Source organism: Misgurnus anguillicaudatus, chromosome 3 (genome assembly GCF_027580225.2).
Source record: "Misgurnus anguillicaudatus chromosome 3, ASM2758022v2, whole genome shotgun sequence".
Classification (NCBI taxonomy): Eukaryota; Metazoa; Chordata; class Actinopteri; order Cypriniformes; family Cobitidae; genus Misgurnus; species Misgurnus anguillicaudatus.
In genome coordinates this window covers 39,248,458-39,261,149 of record NC_073339.2, presented here as the reverse complement: position 1 = coordinate 39,261,149, position 12,692 = coordinate 39,248,458, and the positions used below count along the sequence as shown (strand labels likewise).

At 37.3% G+C, this 12,692-nt stretch overlaps 1 protein-coding gene across 2 annotated transcripts in view; it reads right to left on the bottom strand.

Moving 5' to 3' along the window:
* Positions 1–12,692, bottom strand: part of ttyh3b (tweety family member 3b) — a 51,217-nt gene that overhangs the window by 33,529 nt on the left and 4,996 nt on the right. For both annotated transcript variants that reach the window (XM_055205876.2, XM_055205877.2), the window contains exon 3: positions 1,636–1,805. In XM_055205876.2, coding sequence (XP_055061851.2) covers positions 1,636–1,805 — 170 coding nt within the window. The remainder of the gene's footprint in view (positions 1–1,635; positions 1,806–12,692) is intronic.

Below are 12,692 nucleotides of genomic sequence, written 5' to 3'. Positions count from 1 at the left end.
TTTCTATTTTTTTTGTATTGGCTCGCTCGACTAGAACTCTAGGGAAGACGGGCTTGATAGAGAGACAGTGCGGCCAGATACATTTTGGGCGCTGCAGCATATTAAATATGATAAATAGTGTTTCCGCGTGAGAAATACAATGTGTGGCGGGAGTGCATGCATGACAAAAGACTGAAAGCCCGGCTATTATCAGCAGCCTTAAAACACTACCGGCCCACCGGGAAAAGTCCCGACTCTCCCGATTGCCACTTCGCTACTGTCATCATCACCTCAATCCTGGCAACGAAGCTTGTTGTGTTGTCATAGTGATGAGTAACGGAACGACTGCGTCTGTCACGTGACATCTACCGGTAAGCAAAAAAAACTTTAGCATGTTCAATCTGCACCATAGAACTGTCTTAAACAGACTATCTGACGGGTTTTAGAAGATTAAATACAACCCGAAACTAAAAAACAGACCAGGCCTTTATTTGAGACAGGCGTTTATTTACCCAAACCTGTCGTCACACCAGGCGTCTAAAAGAGACAGGCGTCTATTTGGGACTAGGCTAATATTTGAAGTTTTACGGTATGATGTTATTTAATGTTAAACTATGTGAGTGGCGCTGTGTGGCGCGACAGGGATTTGAGCAACTCCCTGAGTCACAGCTCGGCGGCGCCGGTGTGCGTATACTCATAGAAAACAGTGTGTTCAATTTTTTTAGAACGGCGCGGTGCTGCACAGCGTTGAGCTGCGTGGCCAGTGTGCGATCCCCTTTAGGTAGCTGCCACAGGACAAACATGTCGTTGTCTGAGACAACGCAGGGACGAAACGCCCACGCAGTGTATAGAGATAAAAACAGCTCATTTTAAGGTAATAAAACATTATTTAAGGTCTTTATACACCACTGATAACATAGTTATGTATATTATATTGCATTTCTGTCAAGAGATCCTTCTAAAAGTTACACATTGCACCTTTTAGAAAGTGTGAAAATCGAGCCAAGTCTTCCCTTATAAATAACTAAAGGGCAATATTTATATAAAGCTAGCTATTACAAAAACACAAAAAAAACAAAAATGCAGGTTTTAATAACTAAAGCAATTGCAGGACATTTCAACTAATGTTATTTTACCCCATAACTAATGCAGACATTTCATTAAAGCACTTAACCACTTTGTTCATGGGTCACTGCCTGACCTCCATAGAGCCGCTGTGTGATTTTTAGACTTTCGCCAAAGCAGCTTAATATGCAGGGACGACTCTTTCCCATTTCCCCAAGTCATTTTTTAAAACAATGAATCTGATATATGTCTATAACACACGTTTGTGTGATATTGCTTTGATATATTTAACTACAGTAGTACAGACACTCGATTACATCATTCGTAATGCATAATGGGCACTGAGCTCTTTGCCACAATTTACTGCTTCTCTGGATGCATACATCATCGTTTTATCACTGAGCTCATGACAGGTCCATCTTAAATGTACATTATCGCACAAAGAAAAGAATTTATGGGATTTTTCGGACGTGCTCCTCTCTATGCACACATTTTCTGATCCCTTTTTGCTCTCCTGTTTTGAGTCAGTCTGTTGGACATCGTGAGGTGACATGTTTTGCGTTAAAGCGCGTGAGATGGTAATGTACTGACCTGCAAACGAGTGTGGCGATGATCACGCACCAAGCGGTGCAGCAGCAATCCGCATTAGGCGAATCCTGGTTCTTCCTGCGGCGACAACAGAGCCAAAAAGAGTAGAAGAGGAGGAAGAGGAGGTCCAATGCCAAACACACCAACGCCACTGCACCTAGCAACAACACGGCCTGCAGAGAGAAATAGAGCAGGCTGTGAGCCAAAAGAGTGATTTAAACCTCATTGTTTCTAGTGAAGCATTAAATGTACCGTGAAAGGTTCATAAAACAATGAGGTCTTCCTTTGAAAGCTTCGTGTATATTTTGTTATTGTACAGTATCTCATGTTAACCTTCATTCATTGTCTAATGCGGATATACTGACGGCACATATAATGGCACCATGTCAACATGTTATGTATCAAATGGTTACTGTATTTATTTATGAGGCACATTTCCAAAAACACATGATGCAACCATAGTAGCATGTAAAATAAAAATGAATACATGCCAATGGTACCATTGCTATTTTTCCGGCTTGTTTACAAGCATTAGGTCTTTAACTGTCCCCGAAGTGTCTTCATCTAGATTTATTGACAATACAGCTACTTTGAACCACACAAGTCTCCACATGCAGCACAAGTAGGTCAGACTTAACAGGGGCGACTGTTCTTGATCTCTAAATTCTGATGTAAGCACTTAGTATTTAAACTGTATACAAGTCCTAAGTCCTGAAACTTTGAAGTTGCAGTAACAGTAACCCTTTAACCTAAACACAGGCATAGTTTACCCATTACCCGCTGTCGATAATCACCACAAGGTCAGGATTTACTAAAAAGAGCAAGATCACTAATTGCTCTCGAACGCCCACAGTGACCTGGTTTGCTCAGATGCAGATGGATACCCTTACGAAACAAAAATATATTGCAGTATATTGGAAAATATCATGTAATATATTAGGCAACATATTCCCATATATGGGATTTAATATTTATATTTTCCAATATATTGAAATATATTCATGAAACATACATGTATATATGATACAAAATATTTTGCAATCAAGAACAAAAAGGGCACTATATTTTTTACATGTAATAGTTTGTCTTTATATGCTTTGATATATTGCAATATATGCATAGACCATACATGTATATATGAGACAAAATATATTACATTCAAGAACAAAAAGGGCACTATATTTTTTACATGTAATAGTTTGTCTTTATATGCTTTAATATATTGCTATATATGCATAGACCATACATGTATATATGAGACAAAATATATTGCAATCAAGAACAAAAAGGGCACTATATTTTTTACATATAATAGTTTGTCTTTATATGCTTTGATATATTGCAATATATGCATAGACCATACATGAATATATGAGACAAAATATATTGCATTCAAGAACAAAAAGGGCATTATATTTTTTACATGTTATAGTTTGTCTTTATATGCTTTGATATATTGCAATATATGCATAAACCATACATGTATATATGAGACAAAATATATTGCAATCAAGAACAGAAAGGGCACTGTATTTTTTACATGTAATAGTTTGTCTTTATATGCTTTGATATATTGCAATATATGCATGAAACATACATTTATATAAGTACCAACGCGCATTTCTAACGATCGAAATAATCCCTAGAGAAAAGTGATGCGCATTTATTAGAAGAATAGCGGTTTGATCGTCCGTCAATCTAAAGTGCTTCCAGTTTGAATTACTTTGAGGTTTTATACACGCGGCACTTTACAGTCTGTTATTTGCGATGTTTCATTGTACACAAATCCGCCGTCTGTTGAGCTGCGTGCGTTGATTTGTTACCGCTGTGAGATTTTGTAACTATAGCAACCGCGTCTCTGCTGCCGTCTTTTGGCAGAGACTACCGTAAAATACTTAGTATAAACACTTAGGTAAGGGTGACAGTTAAGACCTTTGTTGCAACGCTCTTAAATAAATCCCTTACCTCAGGGATTTTTTCTCCCTCAGGGAAACCCTCAACTAAGGAGTTTCATGCAACCGGGCACTGTACCTCAAATTGGGTTTAGTATCTGTGCCTGATTAAAAGAAAATAAAGGTGGCTTTTGATAGATTACCCATCAGTCTGTGTTAATATGTGGTGTAAATGTTTGTAAATTGCTGGTTGCATATTTAAGTATTTGCATATTTTAGATGTTTCATGTACATATACTGTATATATCCCAAATATATTCATACATTGTATGTGCATGTTCTCATATATGTACACATATTGTGCATACATTTACAATAAATATGTACATATATTTCCATCTAATTTTAAATATATGCAAAATGTATTCTACAATATATCAAACACATATCTACATATATATTTCCATATAGTTGTACATATATTTGAAATATATTCTACCATATAGTAAACATACATGTGACACTATATCTGTACATATATTGTTAATACATGTTCTCATATATGCACATATATTTCACATATTTTCCATCTAGTTTTACACATATGTAAAATGTATTCCACAAGATATCGAACACATATCTACATATATATTTCCATATAGTTGTACATATATTTGAAATATATTCTACCATATAGTAAACATACATGTGACACTATATCTGTACATATATTGTTAATACATGTTCCCATATATGCACATATATTTCACATATTTTCCATCTAATTTTACATATATGTAAAATGTATTCCACAAGATATCGAACACATATCTACATATATATTTCCATATAGTTGTACATATATTTGAAATATATTCTACCATATAGTAAACATAAATGTGACACTATATCTGTACATATATTTTTAATACATATTCCCATATATGCACATATATTTCCCATATTATTTTACATATATTTAAAATTTATTCCACAATATATCGAACACATATCTACATATATTTCATGTATATTTCCATATAATTTTACATATATTTGAAATATATTCTACCATATAGTAAACATATATGTGAAACTATATCTCTACATATATTGTTAATACATTTTCGCATATAAATCAAAATACAATATTGCAGATATTTATAAATATAATATTGCATATATTTTTTAATATATAAACACATATATTATATCCATGTACAATATATTGAAAGTGGCAATAATTTGTATATTTTGCAATATACTGCAATATATTACACATATATAGAATATATGTACCATCAATATATTATTCCTTTTATTGCCAATGTATAATATATTGGAAAATGGAAAGTAAAATAATATATTGCAATATATTACAATATATTTCAAGTAATATATTGGTAAATATATTTTCCTTTCGTAAGGGTACACATTAGGATAGCACATGTCACTACCGCAGCACCCTTACAATTATGTCATTTCCACCGTGAAAGTTCAATTCGCATGCTAATCTGAAAGAATGGGCTGATATTTGTGTACTAGCCTGAGGTTACTGTCGTTAGATTTTCACAGCGTCTTTTACTGTGAGCTTAGAGACTCGTGAGTCGTGAGTGAATGTCAAGTTCTGTCTGTTGATGTGTCAAAGCTCATTTGAGTCAGTCACTCCTGACAGAGATTACAGAGGATTAATTATCAGCTCACACATATGTTTACTTGCGGTAGTTATCTAAACTAGGACATATCTTCTTTATAGTCTTCTATTGCTTTTACAGAAAGCTAACAAAATCTTAAAGCAGGTTACATAAAGAGCATAATTATAGGCAACATTATCATATTATCAAAAGGACCTTAAATCAAAATTAGTCTTTATCTAAATGTTTAGAGAGATGGTTTATGAGCTCACACACAATACGTGATTCATTGCTTGTGTGTAAACACGCAAGGAAATTAGGGATGCTCCGATCGATCGGTATCGGCCGATAACGGCATTAAATGACTCGATCGGTACTCGCTAAATTTGCCCATCTCATTAACCGATCTTTTGGTTTACTGTTGTCATCATAGGGCTTGCATTTGAGCGTGAAGAATCGGTATCGGCATTGGTATCGGCCGATCACAAAGACAACAAATCGGTAATCGGTATCGGCTGCAAAAATCCTGATTTGAACATCCCTAGAGGAAATCGAATCTTAAAATTGTAGAAAAGTTTGATTTAAAGTAAAACATCACTGTTTTTCAATATTGTACTATGTTCTTACATCAACTTAGACAAATTAATAAATACCTATCTTTATTCAATGCGTGCACTTAATTGTATATATAGATTTAGGTGTGATAAAACTATTTTAAAACTATTATAACAATTTATATAACTAAAAATGACTGAACAAATATTCATGATGTGATGTTTTATGGGGTGTTTACACAACACTGCTTTCAACAAAATCCTGAAAACGTTATGCGTTCTGAATGTTTTTACACAACTACAGCGTTGTGGTGGACAGTGTTCGGGGTCACGCATTACAAGTAACGCGCATTACGTAATAATATTACTTTTCTTAAGTAACGAGTAAAGTAACGCATTACTTTGTAAATGTACACATTAATATTTGAGTTACTTTTTTAAAAAAGTAATGCAAGTAATTCAGTTTAATTAATTTGATTATATTGATTATATATATATAATCAATATATATATAATATAGTCACTCCTAGACGTACGTCTGGCGTCAGGGGGGAAACGTTTACCTCGATGAAGGAAAGTCAGTAGGTACGTTTACATGCAACCAAATAATCCGTTTGTAATCATATTGATGGCTCGATTGTATTGAAAAGCCTTCATGTAAACACCTTAATCAATACGATTGAGGACGATCGGATGCAAATTTGGATCGTATTGAAGGGGGTGGTGTACTCCGATCTGTGATCCGATCTGCAGGGGAAAAGTACGCATGTAAAGTAAACACGTTAATCGTCTCACCAGGCTGTATTTATTCGGCTATCCAGTCCTGAGCTTTGAGGAAACTTCCGAGACCGGCAAAATGCTTCCACAGGGCGGGAGATACCCGGCGTGATTGACAGCTTTGACACCAAATGGATATACGTGAAAATCAGATGACATGATTTCACAACTTTTCATTGGCCATTTAGATATGTGAAGCATACTGTATACGGAAATGAACCTTGACATTTAATCCGTTGAAAATTCTCAAAATCGACAAAATGGACATACGTGGTTTTCATCGGACAGCGACGATATATATATGCGTGCGAGCCTGAGTGGGAACAGTTTGAGAAACGGAGATGGCAGGCCAGAGCTCAATATTTTTGCAATGAAAAAAATATAAAATTCTTCGTCATAAAAAAGACCTGCAAGGCCTGAAAGAGGTCAAGCCTCAGCCAAGTAAGAAAAAGTAATGCAAAAGTAATGTAAGTATTACTTTTCATGAAAAGTAACTAAATAGCGCAATTAGTTACTTTTTTGGGGAGTAACTTAATATTATAATGCATTACTTTTCAAAGTAACTTTCCCCAACACTGGTGGTGGAAACCTTGAAAACGGGTTTCAAAGTGCGAGATTTTGTAAATAAAACCGTTATCATCGTAGTTTAAACACAAAAACACAAATTTGTGAAATTTTCGTGTACAGACATCATGTGACATTGCCAACCACTGGCCTGGGATGCATAAAAGAGTGTTTTTCAGACATTTTTAAAGATCTGTGTTAACAGTAATCGTTTTGACGGCCTTGTAATCTATGTGCGAAACGTTTCACAAACACAAAGAAAACTTTTGTTTTTTTATACGTTGTTGTCATGTAAACGTACCCTCACTCTACTGGTCTACACAGTATAGTGGCATATATTGTAGTTCATAAAGTAGATATTTCCCCCATCTTTTCATCTCAAAGTCAATTAAAGTGCTATTTAAACATTAATCACAGCCATTTAAATGCGATAACTTCTGCTTCAATATTCAGTGTGTTTATGTGCCCGTAGTACACATGTATGTGTGTACAGTGCAATGTTCTCATGTAAACCGTTTCATCACCACTCACAAGTGACTTCCTGCCAGCTGGGCCTCTTTCCTGCCCAATATGCTTTTAATTATTCCAGCGTTCCCTGTTGAGAACCAAAACACGAGCTCTTGTTTCACACGTAAAACGAGAATAGTGGCAACACAGCTGCCTGAACCACAGTCAGCTTACAGAAATCCAGATTCAGAAAGAGCAGATTCATCATGAATTCTTCTTTTTTCATATATAAAGAACAGACAAAGTTATGCTGAGACCATCAAGACTTTAACCCTGAGAAAACAGAAGCTTGAATTCTGTAGAGGTATCAACCCAAGCATATGTAGAGCATCTGCTAATTCCATTTCCTAAATACAGGAAGGAGACCACTAGACAAAGGTGGACAAACTGAGGCTAAAGTCTGCACAATAATAGCAATTTGGGACAACTTGAGGCCTTAAGGTTTTAAAATCACTGCCTAATTGTTTATTTGTGGATAATGACAGAACTATTTTTTTTTATTTTTGATGGTTTATTTAAGTGATCTGGTCGTCATTAAATGATGATATAGATTGTCTCAAGTGTTACTTCCAAACAATGCTCATAACAACTGTGAAACACACATACAATTTGACTGAATCATTAAAATTAAAAAGAAAGAGTCATTCCAAATCAGACATGACCATTATCTTCTCAATGAGGTCCATGTGGCATTACAGTACAGAAGAAAAAGAAAGGACAAAGTGCTGACAAATTTTGGCACCCATTGGTTGACCAGATCCAGACAGACTACTGCGCTGAGCGAGTGAGATCCAAGCGAACCCTTCGCCACACAGATGTTTCCAATCCAAAAGTGCATATATACAGTGGGTACGGAAAGTATTCAGACCCCTTTAATTTTTTCACTCTTCGTTTCATTGCAGCCATTCGCTAAAATCAAAAAGGTTCATTTTATTTCTCATTAATGTACACTCAGCACCCCATCTTGACAGAAAAAAACAGACACTGGAACTGCCCAAGGTGCTCAGAGACAGAATTGTGGCAAGGCACGGATCTGGCCAAGGTTACAAAAGAATTTCTGCAGCACTCGAGGTTCCTACGAGCACAGAGCCTCCAAAATCCTTAAATGGAAGAAGTTTGGTACGACCAGAACTCTTCCTAGACCAGGCCGTCCAGCCAAACTAAGCAATCGTGGGAGAAGAGCCTTGGTGAGAGAGGCAAAGAAGAACCCAAAGATCACTGTGGATGAGTTCCAGAGATGCATTAGAGAGATGGGAGAAAGTTACAGAAAGGCTCTATGTGTCTTCATAGTGGCCTGACGGAAGCCTCTCCTCAGTGCAAGACATATAAAAGCCCGCATAGATTTTGCCAAAAAACACATGCACACATGTTTGAATAAAACAACGCCATTCTGTCTTCTTCTTCTTTGGATAACTCCTCTCCTGTGTGAACACTTTGTGAATGAACACTTTGTGATCTTGCCGGAAGTAGTAGGTCATCCGGGTACTTTCGCCTACTGTTTTTCGAATACTATGAATTTGTACATACTACTTCCCTCACTTACTTTATAGCAGGGTCGGAACACTACAGAGTTTAGCTCCAACCATAATCAAACTTACCCACCTGTGATTTTCTAGTGATCATGAAGACCTTGATTAGCTTGCTCAGGTGTGTTTGATCAGTGTTGGAGCTAAACTCTGCAGTGCTCCGGCCCTCCAGGGTAAGATTTGGGGAACCCTGCTATATAGTATGGAAGTAGGCTGTTTCGGATGCAGCTTGAATCTTATTGGTTCTTCCATTATGTCACTAGTTATCGTGCATATTTTTTTACAAGACTGATTGATATCTTTATTTCAGACTCAGGAAGGAACACAAGAACCAATGAGATTTGAACCAATGAGATCAAACAAAGTCATTTGGATGACTTTAAAGGGATAGTTAACCCAAAAATTAAAATAATGTCATTAGGGACTCACCCTCATGTCGTACCAAACTCGTAAGACCTCCTCCGTTCATCTTCGAAACACAGTTTAAGATGTTTTATATTTAGTCTGAGAGCTTGTTGACCCTTCATTGAAAATCTATCCACGGTAAACTTTCCATGTCCAGAAAGTTAATAAAAACATCATCAAAGTAGTCCAGGTAGGCCTGGGGCGGTAACCGGATTACCGCCATACCGCGGTCACGTGACCCATGCCGCGGGTCTAAGCTCCTCACCGTCATAACCGCAAAAAAAAAAATTGAAACATTGGCCTGCACTTGTGTGTATATGTGGGGATGTTATACACGGAGCTTGTTAACAACCGCAACTTGTTAACTAAACATTACTGATGATTTTAATATTAAATTGTCATTGAGTAGAAATGCAGGTGACGTTGTCTGTCACTCGTTAAGTAATACAAACATTTTATCTAATTTGAACGTGCAAACAGCCCCAACAGATCAACAACAGAATCCGGTTTCATACATTATCAAATTTTCACGCAACATAAAGAGCACGCGATCAGTCCGAGGATTAATATCCAAAGAGGTTAGATTGTCTCTGTTTTTATCTAGCCTACAACAGTGGCCATTTCTAAAGCAGGACACATTTCAAAAAGTTTTGCTTTTGCGTCTTCTTTCTCTGTTTGAGGAAAAAGACAGATGTTTATGGTAAGGGTCGAGGACAGAAGCGATCTGCCCGAGCACGCATGACAGACGCGGAGTGCCCGGGCGCGCTCGAGACAGACGCGGACTGCCCGGGCGCGCGCGTCATCGGACCGCGTCATCTTGCACACACACAAGCGTCTCCGTGCAGCTTCCCGGCTATACTCAAGCACGGACACATATGCAGTACAAGTGATTTCTCATACAAATGGTTATTTTATCAGACCGTCAGGGCAGCAATAATTTGCGTCATTTACAGGCCATTTATAAATTAAGGATAGAAAAGTGGTGAAATGTCTGTAGGCACGTGTGGACACGCACAATGCGTTAACATTTTTTTTACTAATAATATTAATTGTTCAAGTTGTTGAATGTTGAAATTGAAGAATTGTGGAAAGAAATAATATTCACTTTACATGTTCCTTAAGTAATTTGCTCTTGTTTTGTATAGAAGATAAATAAATAATGCATGTTATTTAACTCGTTGTCTTGCCAATAAACAGCAAAACCGCGGGAATTTGTTGATTACCGACCGCGGTAAAATAAAATCCAAACCGGACCAGCCCTAAGTCCAGGTGACATCAGTGGGTCAGTTAGAATGTGTTAAAGCATCCAAAATACATTTTGGTCCAAAAATAACAACTTTATTCAGCATTGTCTTCTCTTCGGATGACGTACAACGCGGCTGACGTGTTATCTGGCAACCTGATCTCACGAATTTCCGTGGCATAGTCACGGAATTTTCTGCTCATTTTTCCGTGACATTCTCACGGATCTCCGCATATTTCCGTGGCCCTGTCACGGACTTTCTTTTCCGTGGCATTCTCACGGATTGGTTACTCAACTGTTTTGTCCTATTTTCTTACCATTGTCGCTTCGGTTTAGGGTTAGATTTACATAAAATGACATCCCTACCCAAACCCAACTCTAACCCCAATGCCAGGTGACAATTGATTAAAGTTTAGAAAATATAAAATAATACATCAGAAAAAAGTGTATAAACCAATATTTACAGTGACAAAGTAATGCAAGCACCAAATCTAACCCTAAACCGAAGCGACAATGGTTTGAAAATAGGAAAAAGCAGTTGAGTAACCAATCCGTGAGAATGCCACGGAAAAGAAAGTCCGTGGCAGGGCCACGGAAATATGCGGAGATCCGTGAGAATGTCACGGAAAAATGAGCAAAAAATTCCGTGACTATCCCACGGAACTTTGTGAGATCATGTTGTATCTGGTGTGCCCCAGCTATTTTTCTTTGGGGGGGTTTGTGCACCTTCGTTTACAGTCTGAGGGAGACGCACGCTGTAAGTTTGAAAAAAAAACTTCGTAAACATGTCTGAGGATAACACGTCACGTGACTTTAGTCTCGCGCATGCGCTTCACAACAGACGCGGAAAAGAAGACAATGCTGAATAAAGTCGTAATTTTTGTTATTTTTGGACCAAAATGTATTTTGGATGCTTCAACACATTCTAACTGACCCACTGATGTCACATGGACTACTTTGATGATGTTTTTATTACCTTTCTGGACATGGACAGTATACCGTGCATCGATTTTCATTTAGTCAAGCTCTCGGACTAAATATGAAACATCTTAAACTGTGTTCAGAAGATGAACAGAGTTCTTACGAGTTTGGAACGACATGAGGGTGAGTCATTAATGACATTATTTTCATTTTTGTGTGAACTATCCCTTTACTGATGAATGGATGCCACACTACACCCCATACAAAAAGATAACATAATGGCATTTTAATATAAATTTATTTGTTTGTGTTCAGCTGAAGAAAGTCATATACAGCTGGGATGGCATGAGTAAATTATGAAAGTAAGTAAATTATAAGAACATTTTTACTAATAGGTCAACACTAAACTGCATTCAAATTTGTAATATTATCCAAAATCTTGATGTTACTGAAAATAAAATGTTGAGTGCATGGTTAAAATACATATAAATAAATATACAGTAAATATATATGTTTAAGCCACTTTTTGCCTCTAAAACTCTTCTAAGGCATGAAGTCTGCAAAACCCAAAAAGTTTGCTTCCTCGATGTGCTGGTGTGAACGAGTGCAGGCCCCATGTGTTCCAGTATGAGCCTGTGAGAGTGTGAGAAAGACAGCGATGGGGCAACCGACATAAAGACTGTGTGTCCACTTGACAAAAGGATGCCTACAAAGCACTCTGGGAAACATTGGGGATTAAACCCCATATTCACAGACACCCGCAGAAAGGGGTGCATTCATCTTTAATCAAAAACACCCAACCCCCTCTTCTTCCTCTCCTCACCCTCCCTCCCTCGCTTGCTCTCTTTTGCTCTGCTAGACCAGACAGACCCCAGGGTTTGTCATGACCTCATCTTATACGGATCTACCCCCCCCACACACACACACACATTCCCCAGGCTTTGCTCTGACCTAAGATCGAACAAGCAGACCGGCCAGTCCGAGCACATACCCAAACATTACTGTGAAAACTGTATGTGTCATCACATTCGCACCAC